The sequence below is a fragment of the Schistocerca americana genome, chromosome 4 (genome assembly GCF_021461395.2).
Source record: "Schistocerca americana isolate TAMUIC-IGC-003095 chromosome 4, iqSchAmer2.1, whole genome shotgun sequence".
Taxonomy (NCBI): domain Eukaryota; kingdom Metazoa; phylum Arthropoda; class Insecta; order Orthoptera; family Acrididae; genus Schistocerca; species Schistocerca americana.
This window is the reverse complement of record NC_060122.1, coordinates 391,399,221-391,418,587: the sequence shown is the minus strand read 5'-3', so window position 1 is coordinate 391,418,587 and position 19,367 is coordinate 391,399,221. Positions and strand designations below refer to the sequence as shown.

Genomic DNA, 19,367 nt, shown 5'->3' with positions numbered 1-19,367 from the left:
ACCGCAAACCGCTGTCTCAGGAGAACACAAATTTCTGAAGTGGCGTTGAATTGAAAGACTTTTCGAAGCCATACGACATTGTATGAATGCTACTCTTACGCCTAACGTATAGACAATCCTTCTTACAGCTGTGATGTCTTCAGCCTATGTAGCAGGCGAACAAGTGTTTAGTGTCAGCTCCCTGCAAAACGAATCATGGAATGATACCACTTGTTACGTCCACCCACGGTAGCTGAGTGGTCAGTCCTAACGGCCCGGGTTCGATTCCCGGCTGGGTCGGAGATTTTCTCCGCTCAGGAACTGGATGTTGTGTTGTCCTGATCATCATCATTTTATCCCCATCGACGCGCAAGTCGCCGAAGTAGCGTCAAATCGAAAGAGTTGCACCCGGCGAGCGGTCTACCCGACGGGAGGTCCTGGCCACACGACATTTACATATGCCGCTTGTTACAACTGTCTGTCATCTGGAGGCTGAAACTACGTATGATTTCGTACCCCTTGGACCAAGTTAGACATTCCGTCTTCCTTTCTTACCGAATTGAGTTATGGTAAAAATATGAGCCCGGCAAGGAGATATAGTATCACCTAATCTACTCTCAAAAGTTCTTGAGAAGAAAGGAAACGAGGAATGTGTGATAATGGAACGTACCTGAGACACCATCGTTTCTCTGATGCCATGTTTCTGTTCGCCTCTAGTGCAAATAAACGTAAGCAAACAATGCGGAGAACAAGTTCAAAAATAGACACGACAGTCAGTTAACAACAAACCTGAAACGACATCTAAGCAATGTGTCAGAGAGAAAATAGCAGTACCACAAATTAACAGTGAAGTAGTAGGGCGAAGTGACATGTTCGTTTTTAGGTCAGTAGACGGCTGTTCTTACGGACAGCAGATGAAATAAACAGAAGTGCCAAAATGACCGAAAGAACTTTTATTAAATAGAATATAGTATTCGATACCATGCTAATGGTAGTCTATATTTGAGAACAAAAAATGAAAAGTTTGTATTTGTGTTCAGGGTTTTATTCTAGGACAAAATACTGAAGTTCTTATTCAACAAAATAGTGGGACTTGTAACATATGATCCATGAGAAATACGATTCTTGTCCTAATAATAATATGTTTTCAGGAATTGCTTTGATGTCTTTTATGTATAAATCGGTAACAGAAATGCATAAATATATTTATGTATGTATCAAAAAATGCTATTTTCTTGTATCTGAAAAATTAATCAGAAAACTTTTTTGTAATTCTGCTATGTCTTTGTGAAACTGCAGTTCCCTTTTGTACGAAACAGAGATTTATTTTGCGTTTAGTGCACTGCGCAAAATGTAAGACTCTGATATTAAGGCAATTCGCGTCTGAAACGATTTCACTGGATTTTATTCGTCATCTTACATAGATTGCATGGCATGGGATACCCTTGCCATTGACGATAGCGCAAGCTTTGGAGTTCTGGGGCATTTCACTATTGGAACTTCGTCACCTATCCCGTCATTCCTTATCTTTTACTTCACTCTCTTCTTCCTGTAGCCTTTTCTTTTGTGTATGTGAAACTGTAGGCCGTTGCCGAATATTGACCCTGTGCTAAAAAAATAATAATAATAATAATAAATTGCGTTGTTGTGAGGCAATAATCAATCACTTGTTCGATAGTGCACGGTGTATTAGCATATTACAGCATATTATAAGTACTGTCTACTTGAAAATTGCAAAAACAAGTAGAAATCACCTTAACGCGGTATAGAAGAAGATCCACTACCAGTCACAACTGAAGATGATTTATTTAAGCATAAAAGCACTCAAAAGACCGTCGGCAGAATGAAGTAAAGGACAGATGCATTAGTTAAATAGAGATGAAAAGATCAGTGTAATATAGGAAAATATGGAGAACCGCATAAAAGCAAGCAAAAGACTGATGGCTTAAAAAAAACTTAACCATTAACAATACTGTTTAAAGAACGACGTTGTTCCACCAGGTCGTTTGTTTAAATGAGTGTTTATCAACCAGTACTCCTTAGTTTAGAGTCTTTTCTCATTCTCAAGTGCAAGTGAAAATTCAGCCTTACTGTTCGTCTAAAACGGAACTATAACTTGGCTGCATATAATAATAGTGTGTGGATGATACATAGAAATCAACTGTACTTTTCCGAGCAAAACTTCCAGTTCCTTGGTGACAAAATATTTCTACCTTTAGCGCCAGAAACGAAGCGACGCATGCTTTCTACAGAACAGGAGACGAATCTCCCCCGTATCATCTAGATACGAGCGAAACCGTGTGCGGTAGCGGCACTTTCCCGCTACGTTGGCGGAAAGATGAGAGGGGCAGATGCGGGGAAAAAGCAGCCCGCTTTGCCGCCAGCCCCCGCCCTTGACCGTGAGCTTCGCGTCGGCAGCCGCCGCGGCGCCCACCCTGGGCGCAGACCGGTCCAGCGGACTTTCTCCAGTCGGGGTGCGAGCCACTTTCTCCAGCCGCCGCGTACGCCTATACGGCCTGGGAGGCGGAGAAAGCAGAGGCGCCAAGTGCGGTGGGTGTCGTGGGCGCTGCGGGAGCGGCCGTAACTCTAGCAGCCCGACACAGGAGGGCCGCGGGGGGGAGGGCCTCCCACTGCGGTGGCGAATCCGCTGCGGATCTTTCTGCTACAACTCACTTCGCATTTCTGATGACACATAATATTTAGTGCGACAAATGGATAAAAAAATTTTTCCCACTGTTTCGGCTACAAAACCCTATTATTCAACATAATCTCCGTTCAGTGTGATGGCCTTACACCACCTTACTGGGAGGGCCTGTAGCCCGTATGGTGCCGCTCCACTGGAACTGTAACGTCCCCTTTTGAAAATTATAAATTACTGTGCTGGTAAACCTCTTACGTTATTTGATTTTCAAACAGCTGAGCAAAACTGAACGTCATCAGACATTTCTCTCTTTACTTACTCTGATCGTCAGTAAACTGACGCTCAATATTTTTAGCGCAACGCAATCTGAATTTCAATAATGCCTACAAAAGAATGGCGCTTTGTAATAATAACCTATACCTTTCATGAATCACTTACCTCACAAATTACTCGAACTACTGCAATACAGTGAGCGCCAATACTGCCAGTTAAATAAAAGATTGTAACTACGGAAGGCACTAACTACTGATAGGCACAGTCAGCAAAAAAAGAAAAGATTTTGAGAGAGAACAAACAATGTATTTACCTAAATAATGCTCAAAAGTCATTATATATATATATATATATATATATATATATATATATATATATATATATATATTTTCTGGAGGACACACGTCCAGATCGTCCGCTCTCAAAATTCTGCCATCTCTCTCCCCACATCCATCACTGCTGGCGGCTCACCTCCAACTGCGCAACGCTACGCGCTGTTCACACACAACTGCCCAACACTACAATAGCAAATATTCCAACAATGCAAACCCGTCACAGACTGCACACAGCACAGTCAGTGATTTTCATACAGAGGGCTACGTGGCGTTACCAACATAAAAAACTAAAGCCTAGTTACAATACAAACGTCTTGCTACACCAATAACCTCTCCATCATCCACGAACTGCTCCGCGCAGACTGAATCCTTTACTGGGACAAACAGACGGAAGTTGGAAGGTGCGAGATCAGGGCTGTAGGGAGGATGAGGAAGAACCGTCCAATGAAGTTTTGTGACCTGTTCTCAAATGCACAGACTTGTATGAGGCCTTTTGTTGTGCTGGAGAAGGAGAAGTGCGTTTGCATTTTTGAGCCCGCGAACACGCTGAAATCGCTTCTTCAGTAACATGAGGAGAACAAAATACACTTCAGACTCGATCGTTGCACAATGAGGCAGAACATCAAAGAAAGTAACTCCTTCAGAATCCTAGAAGACCGTCGCCACGGCTTTACGGGCTGAGGGTGCGACTTCGATTTTTTCCTCCAGAGGAGAGATGGTGTGGCGCCAGTCCATGGATTGCCGCTTTGTTTCCGGTTAGAAGGCATGAACCCATGTTTCAATACCTCTGACGACGTTCGGCAAAAGAACTGTCATGAGCAGCCTCGAAACCTACCTAACCTACCTGCAATTTTGCACAGATGGTCCATTATTGTTCTTTATGGTCTTTTGTTAGGCGGCGACGAACACAGCGAGCACACACCTTTGAGTACCCCAACTTGTGAACTAGTGTGTCAGCACTAGCAACGGAGACCTCCAATTGAGCAGCGAGGTGTTTGATTGTGATTCGTCGATCGCCTCGAATAAGGGTTTCCGACCGTTCCAACATTACAGATGTGACAGCTGTGTCAGCCCGACCGGCATGCGGGTGATAGGACAGGTTTGCACGATCTTGTTGCGATGAGGATAGACGCCTCGTCCAACTACTCAGTGTGCTTTCGTTCACTGCCATGTCTCCGTAGACATTCCGCAGACGTTTATGAATATCTTCGATGTTCTGCGGTTACGCCAAAAGGAACTCAGTGATAGCTCTCTCCTTGTAACGCACATCCGTTACAGACTTCATTTCGAAGGCTACCTTATAGCGTCACCATCTATCGGAACTTCCTGAACTTATGGGGGCTGAATCTGGAGTATTCCACGATGTTCCCTTTAACATATTCGGCATTTTTCAATCGAAAATGGACGAGAAAAAAGAAATGTATTGTGTTACTTGCTGGTTGATCGGCGTAGTAACGATGTAGAATTCACAATCTTGAGAAGCTGCGTGGCACAGTGCTGCTGAGGAAACGGTCTGAAGTCCAGAGGGGCAGTAGGCTTGGAAATCCGTACCTTATGCAACCTGTTCATGTTTGCAGAATGTGTATTCAAAGTGGGGGGAAAAATTTAATCACATCCTTTCAAAATTACAAAAAGATTAAAGCAGGAATGCTGTTTGTCTACCACGTTGTTTAAAATATACATGCACAAAGCTTTGGTGTTGAGAAGTTGGAAACTTGCAGGAAATGACATTCGGTTGACAGAAGATCAGTGTATGTACACCTTGTTCTTTGCAGATAATCAGGCAGTGATGGTCAATGAAGAGTATAATACGTGATTCACGGTAAGAAATTAGTTAGAAAAATGTGATAAGTGGAGATGAAGGAAAATTTTCAATAACTGAGTATCTGTGCAGTGGAGAAAATGCATGAAACATAACTGTAGAGGGAAGTCCATCGAGGCGCGTAATAAGTTTAAATATTTCCTTACCGTCCTGATTGGGAAATAAGGCAACGAGTAGCTCATGGGAAAGAGCATTCCAGAAGCTAAACCCTCTGTTATAGTGACCTAAAGTAAGGCTCTGTAGAAGTATTATGTGGCCGATAACAACTTGTGAATAGGAGCTTACTAGAAAAAATGAAGACAAAATGATAGTTCTTTTGTAATGGAATATACCAGAAGATCGTTTAGAATACCTCGCTGAGACCACCTAAGAAATACAATGAGTAGGGAAATCAACCAGACTCAAGAAAGAATCGCAGACAGAATAAAAGAACGATAGCTCGCCTGCTACGGACATACAAGTAAACTGATAGTGACAGACGACGGAAGGCCAAACAAGATTTTGATGTATCACTCTCAGGCAAGAAGGAGAAGAGGAAGACCGAAGGTTGCCTTGTTAGATGGGATAAAAGAGGTCATTAGAAAAAGACAAATAGAAGAAAAGGAAGCACGGGAAGACAGAAACCGCTCATGGCAGATACGTGCGGTGCGGTGACAGCTGTAGGACAGCCACAGGGGAGAGAGAGGTTGTGTCGTTTTGTAACATTTGCAACTTGTAAGTGGTCTATTATGCTAATAACTGGTGTACTAACATTAGTAGCTAGATTAACCTTGATTTATTAAATATGAATGTTTATAACTCAATATTCAATTTTATGATGCAGTCTGAACTTAAATGGTAGAAAAGAAGCAATTATAGCAGAATACACAACGAATGGCGAAAATTGAAACTGTCAGGCATAGCTTATATGATTGAGCATCACTCAGCAAAGAAATCATACCGGTAATGCTATTAAAGTTACGAAGCATGGTTGTGTTCAGCTTAAAGCAAAGTAGACTGCAACTGGACGATTACCCGTGAACGTAACCACAATATTTTAATCTGAAAATTGCCTGTCACTAAAAAGTCTCACCAAAGAAACTGAAAAATGGTATAGGTCAACGATAAAATATCCCATTCTACTGCATGACTTATTTTCAGGTTGTGGAAGACAATTTCAAATGTTGGACTAGAATGTCAGTTGCTGTGGCTTTTTTTTTTTTTTCAATGTTTGTATTTACGTAACAAGGAAATAATTTGCACAGGGCAGAGAAGTGACGCTTTCAGCTTTAGTAATAGTACATGCAGGTGTGGTCCTTGCACTAAATTGTTATTCAATTTCTTTGACGACACATTCTCAGTGATTGACCATTTTCAGATTAAAGTATTATCAATACATTCACGGAAAATCCCAGTGGACAGTGTCTGGCTGCGACCCAAGCACATCCACACTTTATAACTTTGATAGAATATTCTGAAAGGTTTTCTTACTCTTTGATGTTCAGTCGTACAACGGCCGATCAAAAAGGGCGTTGCTGCAGCGGATGTGCTTATGTCCCATAAATTTTCAACACGATACGTGTCGGGCAAAGTGAGTGGCCATATCATTCGTTCGAATTGTACAGAATGTTTTTCAAACCAATCGTGAAAAATTGTGGTCCAGGGACATGGCGCTTTGTCGTCCATAAAAATTCCGTCGTTGTTTGGGAACATAAGTCCATGAATTGGTGCAACTGGTCTCCAGGTAGCCAAACATAACCATTTCCCGTCGATGATCAGTTCAATTGGAGCAGAGAACCAAATCCATTTGCCGTAAACACAACCCACACCATTCAGGTGCCTCTACCAGCTTGTGCAGCGCTTTGTTGACAACTTGGGTCCGAGGCTTCTTCTGGTCAGCGCCACAGGCGAACCCTACGATCAGCTCTTACTGAAATCGGGACTCATCCAACCAGACGATAGTTTTCCAGTCGTCTAGGGTCGGACCGACGTGGTCACGAGCCCAAGAGAGGCAGTGGAGGCACTGCAAACGACGTCGTGTTCTCTACAAAACCACTCGCTTCGGTCGTCTGCTGTCATAGCCCATTAACACCAAATTTCGCAGCGCTGTCCTAACGGATACGTTCGCCGTACGTCCCACATTGATTTTTGCCGTTATCTCGCGCAGTGTTGCTTGTCTGTGAGCACTGACAACTCTACACAAACGCCACTACTCTCGGTCGTTAACTGAAGGCCGTTGGCCACTGCGTTGTCCGTGGTGAGAACTGATGCCTGAAATTTTGTATTCTCGGCACACTCTTGACATTGTGGATCTAGGATTACTGAATTCATAACGACTTCCGAAAAGGAATGTCCCATACATCTAGTTCGAAGAAGCCCTCCGCGTTCAAAATTTGTTAATTCCCATCTTGTGCCCACAATTGTGCCGGAAACCTTTTCACGTGAATCGCCTGAGTACAAACGACAGCGCCACCAATGCACTGCCCTTTTATATCTTGTGTACGCGATACTTTCGCCATCTTTATATATGCGGATCATCCCATGACTTTTGTCATCCCACAGTATAAAAACTGGCATGAAGGCAAGGAATTAGTCCGGCATTCATGTGCGTGCGGTAAATGTGGAAACGTGAACTACGGCAACGTTATTACTAAATGCGCCCAAATAAGACCAAAGTACTGTCGTTCTTTTCTTGGCTGCCGAAGGACAAACACCGGTAGACATCCGTCGGAGAACAAAGAATGTGTATGGGGTAGCATGACTGTCACGTATCTTCGTTGTAGAATGGTGTGCCAAAGGGGTGCTACTGCTGCTTCATGATAACGCACGTCCCAATAACGCAAATATCGTAACGTAGAAGTTACGTCAACTGAAGCGGGAGACACTCGAGTATCCGTGCTATAGTCCTGAGCTCTTCCCAGGCGATTATCACGCCTTCGGTCCCTTAAAAACGTCCTTGAAGGGCCGGTGATTCCTGTCGGACGGGGATGTGCAGCAGGCAGTTGCAGAATTCTTCACGCATCAGTACACGGTGTTTTACGAAATGTATACTCATATCTTCAATCTGGCGCGTTGGTGGATGATTAATTCAGTGCTCATGGCGGCTTTGCCTGGTTGGCATATCGATTCTGAACTGTACGACGTATCTGCCAATTTTAAGTTGCACAGTTTATTGTGATTTCTAATTTGATTGCTTCTTTTCTTATTATTTAAGAACAGACTGAGTAATAAGTTTATTATTGGGTCATAAACATTCATATAACAAGGCGTAGCTTCAATAATTCGGGACTTAATCTATCTTCCCATGTTAGTAGACCAGTTATTAATGCAGTAGGCTATTTGCAAAGCAAGCACTTCAAACATATACTCAGGAGAAATGAGGTCATTTTGATCAGAATGCAGAAGAAATACACGCCTCAACTGCTATACGTGCACAGCGAATCGCTATTGACGACCCTTTTATTGACACTAATTCGACATCAGTGACAAGCAATGGTACAAACCGATAATAACTGGCGTCACAGTAGTATAAAAATAATATTTCAGAACGAGGTTAGCTGTCATTTGACTCAATCTTGTTACCAGTGCTTAGCGCATCTGCGTTTTTGTACTTTAGTGAAAGAAATTATAGGTGGACGGAGTAATTTTAGTTTAAATATACCGTGTAAAGTACTATCTTACATTAAGAGTAGTAACCAAAATCCAGATAAGTAGGCCATTGGCAGCGAGGTATCAATTATAGCATCTAACTCAAGCTTCTTCCTGAGAGGGGGTTGTCATCTTCCAGTCGAGTAACTGATTATTATTTATGAAACATTAGTGTTTGTGTGGAACGAAGAAGATCCACTTTATAATCCACAACGCTGATCTGTAATATCACCTGAAATATTCTTGGTCAGCAGCACTTCCTATCCGATCAATAAACTTCCTCCTTGATAACAGTACAACCATTGCCACTCACTTTTATAGAAGGCATCGAAGGAGGAATAAAGTCAACTAACATAGAGAAATAAATAGCAAGTTAAGGACATTTGATAATGATAACAGACACTGACAAGCTTTTATCTCGTAAACCATCCTAAATAGAGCATACATCTATTGGTACTGACCGCTGCAACCATGAGACTCGGTAGAATACGAAGAAAAGAAAATTATACGATTGTAGATTTGTTACCACAAGGTGTTTCGCTTTCTTTCTTCAACAGAATGGACATTGTAGAAAATAAATGTTTTAAATTTTCCATTTGGGACGAACCTCGATATTCGTCATATAGTGACGCGTTATTTATAGTTTTGTTGGTTTTCCTCTCCTGGGGACAGAAAAATAGCTTATTTTTTCCAAGGCTGTTTAGCCTCGGAAATTTTTCCTCTGAAGTCCCTCTAATTGGTACTGGGCCTTTAATACTTCTAATTATAGCTGTAAACATGGACTCTCTTCCAGTTGAGGAAGTAGGGCATCAGTGATGATGAATGTTGTAAAGTAGGGCATGACAGGACTTATTAGTCTGCAGTAGCTTGAGCGAACCCGGTGACATGGAAGACTTGTCTGCAACGAATAGCCGTACCATTCTGGTTGCTGAACACTGGACTCATGAAGTGTAAAATTCTCTGTAATCAGTATTAGATTGTAGTTTTTATTGCATTGTATTTTAACGCTCTTTGAACTCGGATAAATAAATGAATCAGCATTAGTGTTATTGTCCTGCTGTTTGTATGCTACGCCTCTACTTTTGCTAACTAGAAGTAACACAGAAGAGTAGTGGACTCGAGAATGATGTTACAACTGTTCTGCTGCAGTCGTACCGCGACTTGCGTGCACCGGGGTCAAGATTTATTTTCACGTATGGAGATAAGTGCCGTTACGGATTTGTGGAAATACGGATTCGTTTCCTTTAAACTTTCTTAGCAGATGTACGGACGGAAGAAGGGGAATTGAAAGTACAACTTGCAAATGAGAGAAATCTGCCTCGTAGCGTTACTGGGATGTAATGAAGTGTACTTACCTGCGCTGGAGGTCAATTAGGACTCGCCGTAGTAGAGAGCACAGAAATTCTTGGCTTCACCGACCTTCCTCTCACAGCAGCAAAAACAATGCAGAACTAATGTGGTAAAACGTTTTCTCCTGTTCTCATAACACTGCAGCACATAAAATATGTGCCTGCCTACATTCGTTTCTATGGAAACGCAAAGTAAAAGCTCCCGCCGTGTTAAATATTTCCTATTGTCTTCCCAAACCGCATCAGTCATAAGATGAATCATGTTTTAAAATGCCCGGATGTAAATTCTTGAATGTTGTCTTGCAACTCGATGCAAATACTGACGATGTGTCAACTAAGGAACAAATACTATTTGCTTTTCGATCACAAGCTTGTAGCCAAATAAAATTACAGGAGATATAAATTCGCTAGCAAACCCGTAGACCTTAAGGATCACTGAAGCTACATTTCGTGAAAATTCTTGGGGATTTCGAAGTGATCTGTCTTAAAGTTAGCGTGGAATCAGTTTGACTACTCGCATCTATTATTTACAATTACTGAATAATATTCTTTGTACTTGGTGTTCGGGGAGCTATCGTATTGTAAGACAATGTCTGCTTCGATGTCTGTTCTCTTCAATTTGTCTGTTTAAAGCTCGTGCGGACTGGGAAGAAAGGTAATACTGTCTGTTTTCTATGCTTTTCGTAGTGTCTCCCAATCATGTTCTTTGAAGGTCTTTATTCTGCATATGTTGTTCTTCGCTTTAAAAAGAACCTCACTGTAAAATTCCCGTTGAGCCACGTAGCATTACAATTTCGAAGCCTTTACCATGCACCTGATTTTCTTTTACAGACTTACCTGACATTCTCTTGGATACATTTGCCACGTTGGTTTTACAGATATTTTTGGTGTTTAAAGCAAAACATTTCCTCTTACTCCACACAGCGGAATTCGTATAAGGTTCGACAAGCTAGTAATTGCCTGTCTTCCCCTGTTCTTGATGTTCAGGGCAACAGGATTTTCCTCGGTGGTTTGGTCAAGCGAGTTCTCGGATCAGCATTCACAGAGGCTGTAATACCTTCCTTAGTTATGTAAACAAATATTCGAGTGAGGCCATGACCTTCTTGCAAGTACATCAGGGTCTTTGTTGCTGGAAAGCCGACCTTCTGGGAGAGTTTCTTTCACAGTATTACTTAAGAAATAATAACGGGTTACAGCCGACATCAACTGGACGGTGCATTACAGCAGAGGGAAAATTTCTTTCATAATATTACTTAAGAAATAATTACGGGATATACCCGACAACAAATGGACAGTGCATTACCGCAGAGTGTTCCTACTTACACAGTAAGTGCAAGTTAATATGGTGTGTTGGAACGAGACTCGATCCAAGAAATCCGGCTGTCGTGGGGAGTGTACTCATGATTAGCTCTTCCAGATGCCTCTCCACTTTCCAGTAGCTCTCCTCTTACCCGTCTATCACCACAGAGGCCCACATACGAAAATACTTGCAGTTTAGTTCGTGAGGCTTGAGCCCTTACCTCAGTTGGTAAAATACAGCCTGAGATGGTTTCCCAGTCCCGTACACAGTTTTAATATGCCTCATACGATCCACATAATTGTAATCCGCCATCACTAAAATATTTCCTCTGCTTCTCCATTCTTAATTCCTTGACGAGAGCAACTATTCGCGTTATACTTTCTTATCTGCTTGTTACGAGTAACAGGCAACTGTTTGGCTCCCTCATCTTTCCTTTAACAAAGTTTGTAAGAAATGGATATCCATTAAAATGACATATATTGTTTTAAGACATGCGTGCAAGAAAGAAGTAGTTCGTTTTGCCATTTCACTTGACATTTCGAGAACAGGTCGTGTCTCCAAACTTGTGTCATTGTCAGTGCGATAAAAGTAATTTATCTTTGAAACGCGGTCGCATTCTCTTGACTAAAAGTGTCCGTTTCTGGTGTTACAGGTTGTTCTCGTGGCACTACTGCTGCAGGTAGCACTGACGAGGGCGCGAGCCATCGGCGGATCAGCCAATACGTAAGTACGGCGCGACGGCCGCTGACTGCTGACTGGGGACGACGCAAGACTGCAGCACGACGAACGCGGACCGTAACTCTGGTGACATTGACTTTGATTACCCAATTCTGACGCTCTTAACTGCCCCAACTAAGGCTGTCCACAACAGAAATTCTCTCAGAATATCCAGTATTGTGGAATCTATCCTTATAATCGAGAGAAAACCAACATTTTTCTCCACGATGCAACACTGGCGTTCAGGAAGTGATGCAACACATCTTTTTATTTTGGCCAGTTTCAGTTTCTTGGCCAATTCTGGTTTTAAAAATTGTGATTTTATTTACGACGTCCTTAAACATTCCACCATCACCTCTTATATTTCCCATAACTCCCGCTAGATGGCAGGGCTATGACTAGTCTTCAAAATGGCGTCTGTATCACAGGTGCGTTCCAACCAAAGAGCAGTTACTCAATTTATCTTGGCGGAAAAACAAGATCATCAAGAATACCCACAGGCATTTCCAGAATGTCCACGGATACCAGACACTGGATAAAAGTACCACAAGTGGCTAGAAGACTCGCCCGTCGTCAAGAGACTAAGGATTTAAAAAATCTGGCTCGTCTCCCTTGCGCAGGCTGGCCGCACACAGCTGTGACGCCTGCGATGTTGCAACGTGCAGGCACTCTCATGCAAAGTGATTGCCAAACAACAATCAAGCAGCGCGGTGTTTAGCCTAACGTCTCTGTTGGTACTGTTGGCACACTTGTCCACGAGCTAGTGCATTCGAAGTTTTGTACCTGCAGGGCTCTAGGGTTCCTCAAAGCCTAACCGACTAGCCTAAAGAGGAAAGATGGAACATCTGTGCCGAACTGCTTGCCCATTTTGTGGCTGATGGTGAGGATTCTTTACCAAAGATTGTCACAGGCGATGGACATGAATTCATCACTTTGAGCCTGAAACAAAATTACAAACAATGGAGTGCACACCTTTCAACGACTCCTTCGAAGAATAAATTCGAAACAGCATCCTCAGCTGGTAAAATCATGACTACTAAAGTCTGGAAATCTGGAGGGGTTGTTCTGTTCGACGCCATTCGTCATCGCCAAACGATCAACTCCAAAGTCTATTGTGTGGTTCTTAAGAAACTGGAGATATGATCTTAGCGTTTTCGTGGCCACAGAAATGTGAACGCACTTCTCTTACTACCCGATAACGCAAGGCCACACAAGGAGATCACAAAATTTCAGTAGACTGTTTTTCCTCATCTGTCATATAGCCCTGATCTTGTACCTTCTGTTTTCTATCTCTCTGACCCCACTAAAGTGTGGATCCTGCGGGAAGCACACAGCAACGATTGAGACGTTATTGACGTAACAAGAACTTGGCCGAGACGCAAACCATTGTGGTGGTACAATGACGTCATATAGGATCTCATATTAAGGTGTTATAAGGCCACTGAACTGCAGATACATTAGGTCGAAAGATAGAGACTTATATCCAAATGATTGGATACCAATATCGTGTATTTAAATTATCAATAAAACGTTTCTTCTTTGAGAAAAAAGTGTTGCACTTCTTATCTAACAAAGCTCGTAGATTACAACATCACAATATTTGTTTAAGACATGCATGCGTAATACACACAAGACATGTCGAAACAATCGTTCGTTTGGCACTAAAATACACTAGCCATATTGTAAGCGGCAATGTTTGCACTTGTAGAGTCTCATCTCTGACTAATTAGGAACACAAAAACGTCCACTCCAGTATCTTCTACTGCGTAATCCACAGCGAAAGTAGATACCATAACAGTCATCGCAGACTGTGTATAAAAAAATAATTGTATATATCACAGCTGCATACGCCGAATGGTATTAAACGAAAAAAGATGTAGAAAACACTCAGCCCTTTACTTTATCGAAGAATGTCTTCTGCCTCTAGAACTGTTCGTGCTCAGACTGTCTCAAACTAAAGCTAAGTTTGCCACTGAACATGAATTTTATTTACATGTTTCACCTATGTTCATAGTTACCCCCGTGAAATAATCCATATCAATTTAGTTTTATATTTTTTGTTTAACCATCGAATAATTCATAATGCACTCTAAGTTCTACAATATACCATTACGCAGGCTATGGAGTAACAGTTCACCTCCTATCTCCTTCATTTTCTATTTCAGAAATAAATATAATAGTATTTGCTTTCTTAGTTGAATATAGGTACTGATGTTCATTGTATTGCTTCCCAAAAAAATTTGTTGACAACAATTACAGCAGCTATACCTAAGTTGATCAAAATTATATATATATATATATATATATATATATATATATATATATATATATATGTGTGTGTGTGTGTGTGTGTGTGTGTGTGTGTGTGTGCGTGTGTGTTTGTGTGTGTGTCTGTGTGTGTCTGTGTGTGTGTGCGTGTGTCTTCCAATACGACACGATACTTTTTATTGTGTTACTTAAATACATACTTTAACAGAATGTAGAGCATTAACACATATGTGTTTTCAGTTTCCACATGATAACGAAAGATACTTCACTCAAGTTTTTTTTCCGTCTCCAGCTGTTATGTATACATAGTTTATCGTTTCTTCATACTTAAATACCAACATTCTCTTTACTTGATTCCGTACTGAATGTTCCGGTGGACAATTTGATTGTTAATCAAAGATCTCTCTTTTATCCTCAGTGTATTTTGTTTGCTTGTATGGCTATGGACTACAATTACGTCTGTGTGTAGAGTAAGAGTAATAGCGAAAAATTAAAAATGTGAATTTCTGGAATAATTTTTTCTGCTTATATAATCAAAATGGTTTATAGTTAGCAAAATCCATGTACTGCAGTTTAATTAATTACTACTCAACGTGAAAGACGATCCGGTGTTAGAGAGATTTGTAATCATAAAGAGCTTGGAGCGCTTCTCTACAGTACTACGCCTTTTGCAGGTCCTCTGTGGCTATCCAGAGGAGAGGCGACTACGATGGTGGAGGCTCTTTCGGGGGCAGCGGTTTTGGAGGAGGCGGAGGAGGCTACGGAGGTGGAGGTAAGTGCGCTACGGTTGCTTCGACGCATTCTCTAATTACTAGCTTAGCAAACTGAATCCAAGCTATTGTTAAACCTTCAACAATGTCCAGAAATATGTCGTCAAAAGTACCCAAAAACCAATCTCAAATGTAATAACTGTAGATATTTATCAATATTCTTACATGTAGTTACGCTCCGGTCGTATGGAGAACGGATGCCTTCTAGAACAATCGTTCATATCCAGTCGTATTTACACTAAGATCATCAAAAGACTCTTCGAAGCCTAGAACAGTCTCTGGACTGCAGTTACATTCCTGTTTACTCATTATTTTCATGATATGTTCATCATTGATTCCAGCATTGGTCCTCACTGATAGACAGGAGATCATCCAAAGGATTTTGGAGGAAGGCGAGAGCCTAATGTCGAAAATAGAATTTTCGCTCGAAGCATATTGAAAAGCATGTATGTCTGTCTCATATTTCACATGTATATTTGCCTAATGAAATATATTGCACTACCGTCATTCAATGGCCAAGGATGAAGTGCTTTGTGAAACTATGTGGTAAACTCTCCACTTCCAATCGATTACAACTAAAACTCAGTAAAATAGTATCGAATGCCCCAAATCAGAGCTGATCACCTCCAGAATCATCATCACCAAATAGGGTGTGTAAATCAAAGTCCATAGTGTGTACATTATTGACTGCTCTGGATCACAGTGCAAAAATTGTCACTCTGTTATCTATGGTAGGGTGCGACTGGTTGCGCCAGTGGAAGACTTGCGATCCATGAAACACATTTGAGATTAGGTGTATATACACTAAAACGAATGTAGCCTCTAGAAAATTGTACCATCTTAGAATTAGTGCCAGATCAAATACAATGAAATGATAAAGATATACTTTAGAGACTAACACAGACAGCAGCACTCCGCATTTCGTATCAATAAATTGATATAATTAAAAACTCGAATACATAGTATTCATGATCCACAATAATATTACTTTAATAGTTAGTTACGAAACAGCTTTCGGTTTCTTAGGTCGTCATCAGATAACTTAATACGAAACACATAGTCCACACAACGTCAGAGAGAGTTCATAGCTGTACAAAGATTGTTATGCAAAGATATGTGACACTTTATGACTATATCGATACAAAACACAAGCATAATGAAATGCCCAAAGAGACTCTGAAAAAATAAATCTTACGTTACAGTATATTCTAGTATGAAAAATATGTGAATGTCTAAGCCAAAAATGTTTTACAAGTGAGTAATGGCACAGACTACGATGTTATATGGACAAACTGGAGAATTTGATGAACAGGTCGGAAAAAGGACGATGTGTCGAGAGGGGGAAGGATCGTATGGAATGTGGGTGTCTGTCAGTTGTAACACGCTTATTATCTAATGGCGAGGGAAATAATAACTGGCTGCTGCTGCTTGAGTAAGGCTGACTGATGGAACTATGTTTGGTCATGAAGGACCAAATCAGGATTCTTTGACTGTTAATATCTGAATACACTAAGATATAAGATTCATTTGTTCAGAGTCTCTTTGGGTATTAGATTATGTTAGTATTTTGTATCGATATAGTCATGTTCCATATCTTCCTATAACACTCTTTGTACAACTGTGAACTCTCGCTGAAATTGTGTGGACTATCCGTTTAGTATTAAGTTATCTCACGGTGGGCAAAGAAGTCGAAAGCCGTTTCAAAAGGAGCTATTAAATATTACAGTGAAACATTAATGCTGTTATTTAAGTTTTTAATATGCTTTCTTTCTTCCAAGAACCGACGGAATTTTCCATAAGCATTGATTTAAATTTCTTTTAACAGGTGGTGACTTAGGTGGCGGTTTCGGCAGCAGTGGTGGAGGTGACGTAGGTGGAGGTTACAGCTATGGAGGTGGAGGTGGCGGTGGAGGCGGCGGCGGCGGTTTCGGCGGTCATTCTGGAGGAGGTGCTGACTTAAGTGGGTCTTATGGGGCACCAGCCGTCGGCGATGTTGGAGGATACGGGGGCGGTGACGTAGGAGGAGGCCAAGCAGGCTACGGTGGCGGCGGAGGCTTCGGAGGTAGTGCAGCAGGAGCAGACCTCGGAGGCGGACATGGAGACTTCGGCGGTGGAGGCGGCTACGGAGGCGGAGGAGCTGGCTATGGAGGCGGCCTTGGCGACTTCGGCGGCGGTGGAGGTGGAGGAGGTGGCTATGGAGGCGGTCACGGAGATTTAGGTGGTGGTGGAGGAGGTGGTTATGGAGGTGGCCATGGAGACTTCGGTGGTGGAGGCGGTGGGTTCGGTGGAGGCGGTGGTGGCGGAGCAGGCTTTGGAGGAGACCATGGAGGCTACGGCGGTGGCGGTGGATTCGGAGGTGGTGACCTTGGAGGAGGTGGAGGATATGGCGGTGGAGATGTAGGAGGTGGTGGCGATCACCACGGACCATCTGCTGGGGGCGCCATCGGTGGAGGTGCGGCGATAGGAGGAGGGTATTCGGCAGGAGGTGCGGAACATGTTCATGAGAAGCCTACACCTCATGGTTACTGGAAGAAGAAGCTTATCTGGAAACCAGACTGGCAGAAAGTGTGGAAGACGGGTAAGAAACAGATATGGAAACCTGCATGGAAGAAGTACTGGAAACCTGTGTGGAAGGAAATTCAAGTACCTGCCTGGAAGGAGATCAAGGTCCCAGACTGGAAGAAGGTATGGAAACCAGTCTGGGTCCCCACACAGGTGCCAGCATGGAAGGAGATCAAAGTTCCAGCCTGGAAGAAAGTATGGAAACCAATTTGGGTACCAACACAGGTACCAGGATGGAAAGATATTCAAGTTCCTGACTGGAAGAAAGTTTGGAAACCAGTGTGGAAGCCGATACAAATACCTGCCTGGAAACACATAAAAGTAGAAGCTTGGAAGAAAGTATGGATCCCTAAGTTGATTAAGGTGTATGTTCCGGGAGAGAAATCTCATGGAACAGATGAACATGGCTGGGAATATACGTCCCATGGACTTTGGAAGAAGAAGCTCATATGGAAGCCAATCTGGGTGAAATACTGGAAACCGGGGAAAAAGCAAGTCTGGCTTCCTTCCAAAAAGCTGGTCTGGAAAGAGGAATGGAAGCAAATTTGGAGAACAGAGAAGAAACAGATCTGGGTGCCGTCAAAGAAGTTGGTCTGGAAGCCCGAATGGATAAAGATATGGAAACCAGGTAAGAAACAGATATGGGTGCCATCAAAGAAACTCGTTTGGAAGGAGGAATGGAAACAAATATGGCGGCCAGACAAGAAGCAAATCTGGGTCCCATCGAAGAAGCTCGAATGGAAGGAGGCGTGGAAGAAGATCTGGGTCCCAGCGTGGAAGAAAATCTGGGTGCCTGCGTGGAAGAAAGTATGGAAGCCTGTATGGATCCATGAGTGGATTGTACTGCCAGAGCCTCATCCGCCTCATCATGAGGACTGGGATAGAAAGGACAAGGCAGTGACGGGCTCGCAACAGCAGCAGCCACAGCAAGTGAAACAGCAGGGTCCTCAGCTGACGCAGCGAAAACAGGAAAGCAGATCCGGGGGCTTCCAATTCCCTAGGGCGTGACAGTCGATCTAACCAATCCACCAGGGAAACAACAGCTGTCAAGTCTAAAATATTACTAATTCTCTGATCCCCATCCGAGGGAAGAAGAGTTGCAACTAGTGTAAAAATGATCACCATCTTGTCATTATCGCTGACAGTCGTCTGCCATTGGCCAAGAACCATTTCTCCCTAGTCTGAGCCGAATGCGAAGATGATGTACAGCCGACGGATCGTGTTATGCCCTTGTAATCTGGGAACAGATCTGAGGGTGAAGACATTTCAGTACAATTTTTGTGGTCTGCCAAAGGAGAGACGCTGGATCAGAAAAGGAAGCACAGTATAGAGAGGCCGTCGTCGTACCATTCAGCTATATAGCCTTTTATGTTTTAATGTACTAATGTACTGAACTTTTGTACAGAAATATTCCAAAGCTACTAGAATATGTTATTTAATATAAACTGCGTGCGTTCACGTGCAGCCAAATAGTGTGATATGGACAAATGAGCACGCGTGCTTTGTATGACTGATTGTTAATATTGATGTTTATATTTGTACATTGTTATGTTGTTGATTTTGTACGTTGTATAATAAACTTGAAAATTATAACTCGTAATACTTTTGTCTTTTTATATATTATACACTTAGCAGGCTTGCTAACAGGTATTTTGCGTTCGCGAATCAGTACTGGCACCGAAAAATATGATAGTCACGAACAAAACAGTACTTCAGTTTGCTAA

The 19,367-nt window shown here is 42.3% G+C and overlaps 1 protein-coding gene across 1 annotated transcript; it reads left to right on the top strand.

The window, feature by feature from the left end:
- Positions 1-2,330: 2,330 nt before the first annotated feature.
- Positions 2,331-18,651, top strand: LOC124613507. Its single transcript, XM_047142216.1, has 6 exons — positions 2,331-2,480; positions 11,979-12,049; positions 14,986-15,083; positions 17,063-17,796; positions 17,869-18,271; positions 18,344-18,651. The coding sequence occupies exons 1-6, from the start codon at positions 2,331-2,333 to the stop codon at positions 18,649-18,651; spliced, it is 1,764 nt and encodes a 587-aa protein (XP_046998172.1).
- Positions 18,652-19,367: the final 716 nt, after the last annotated feature.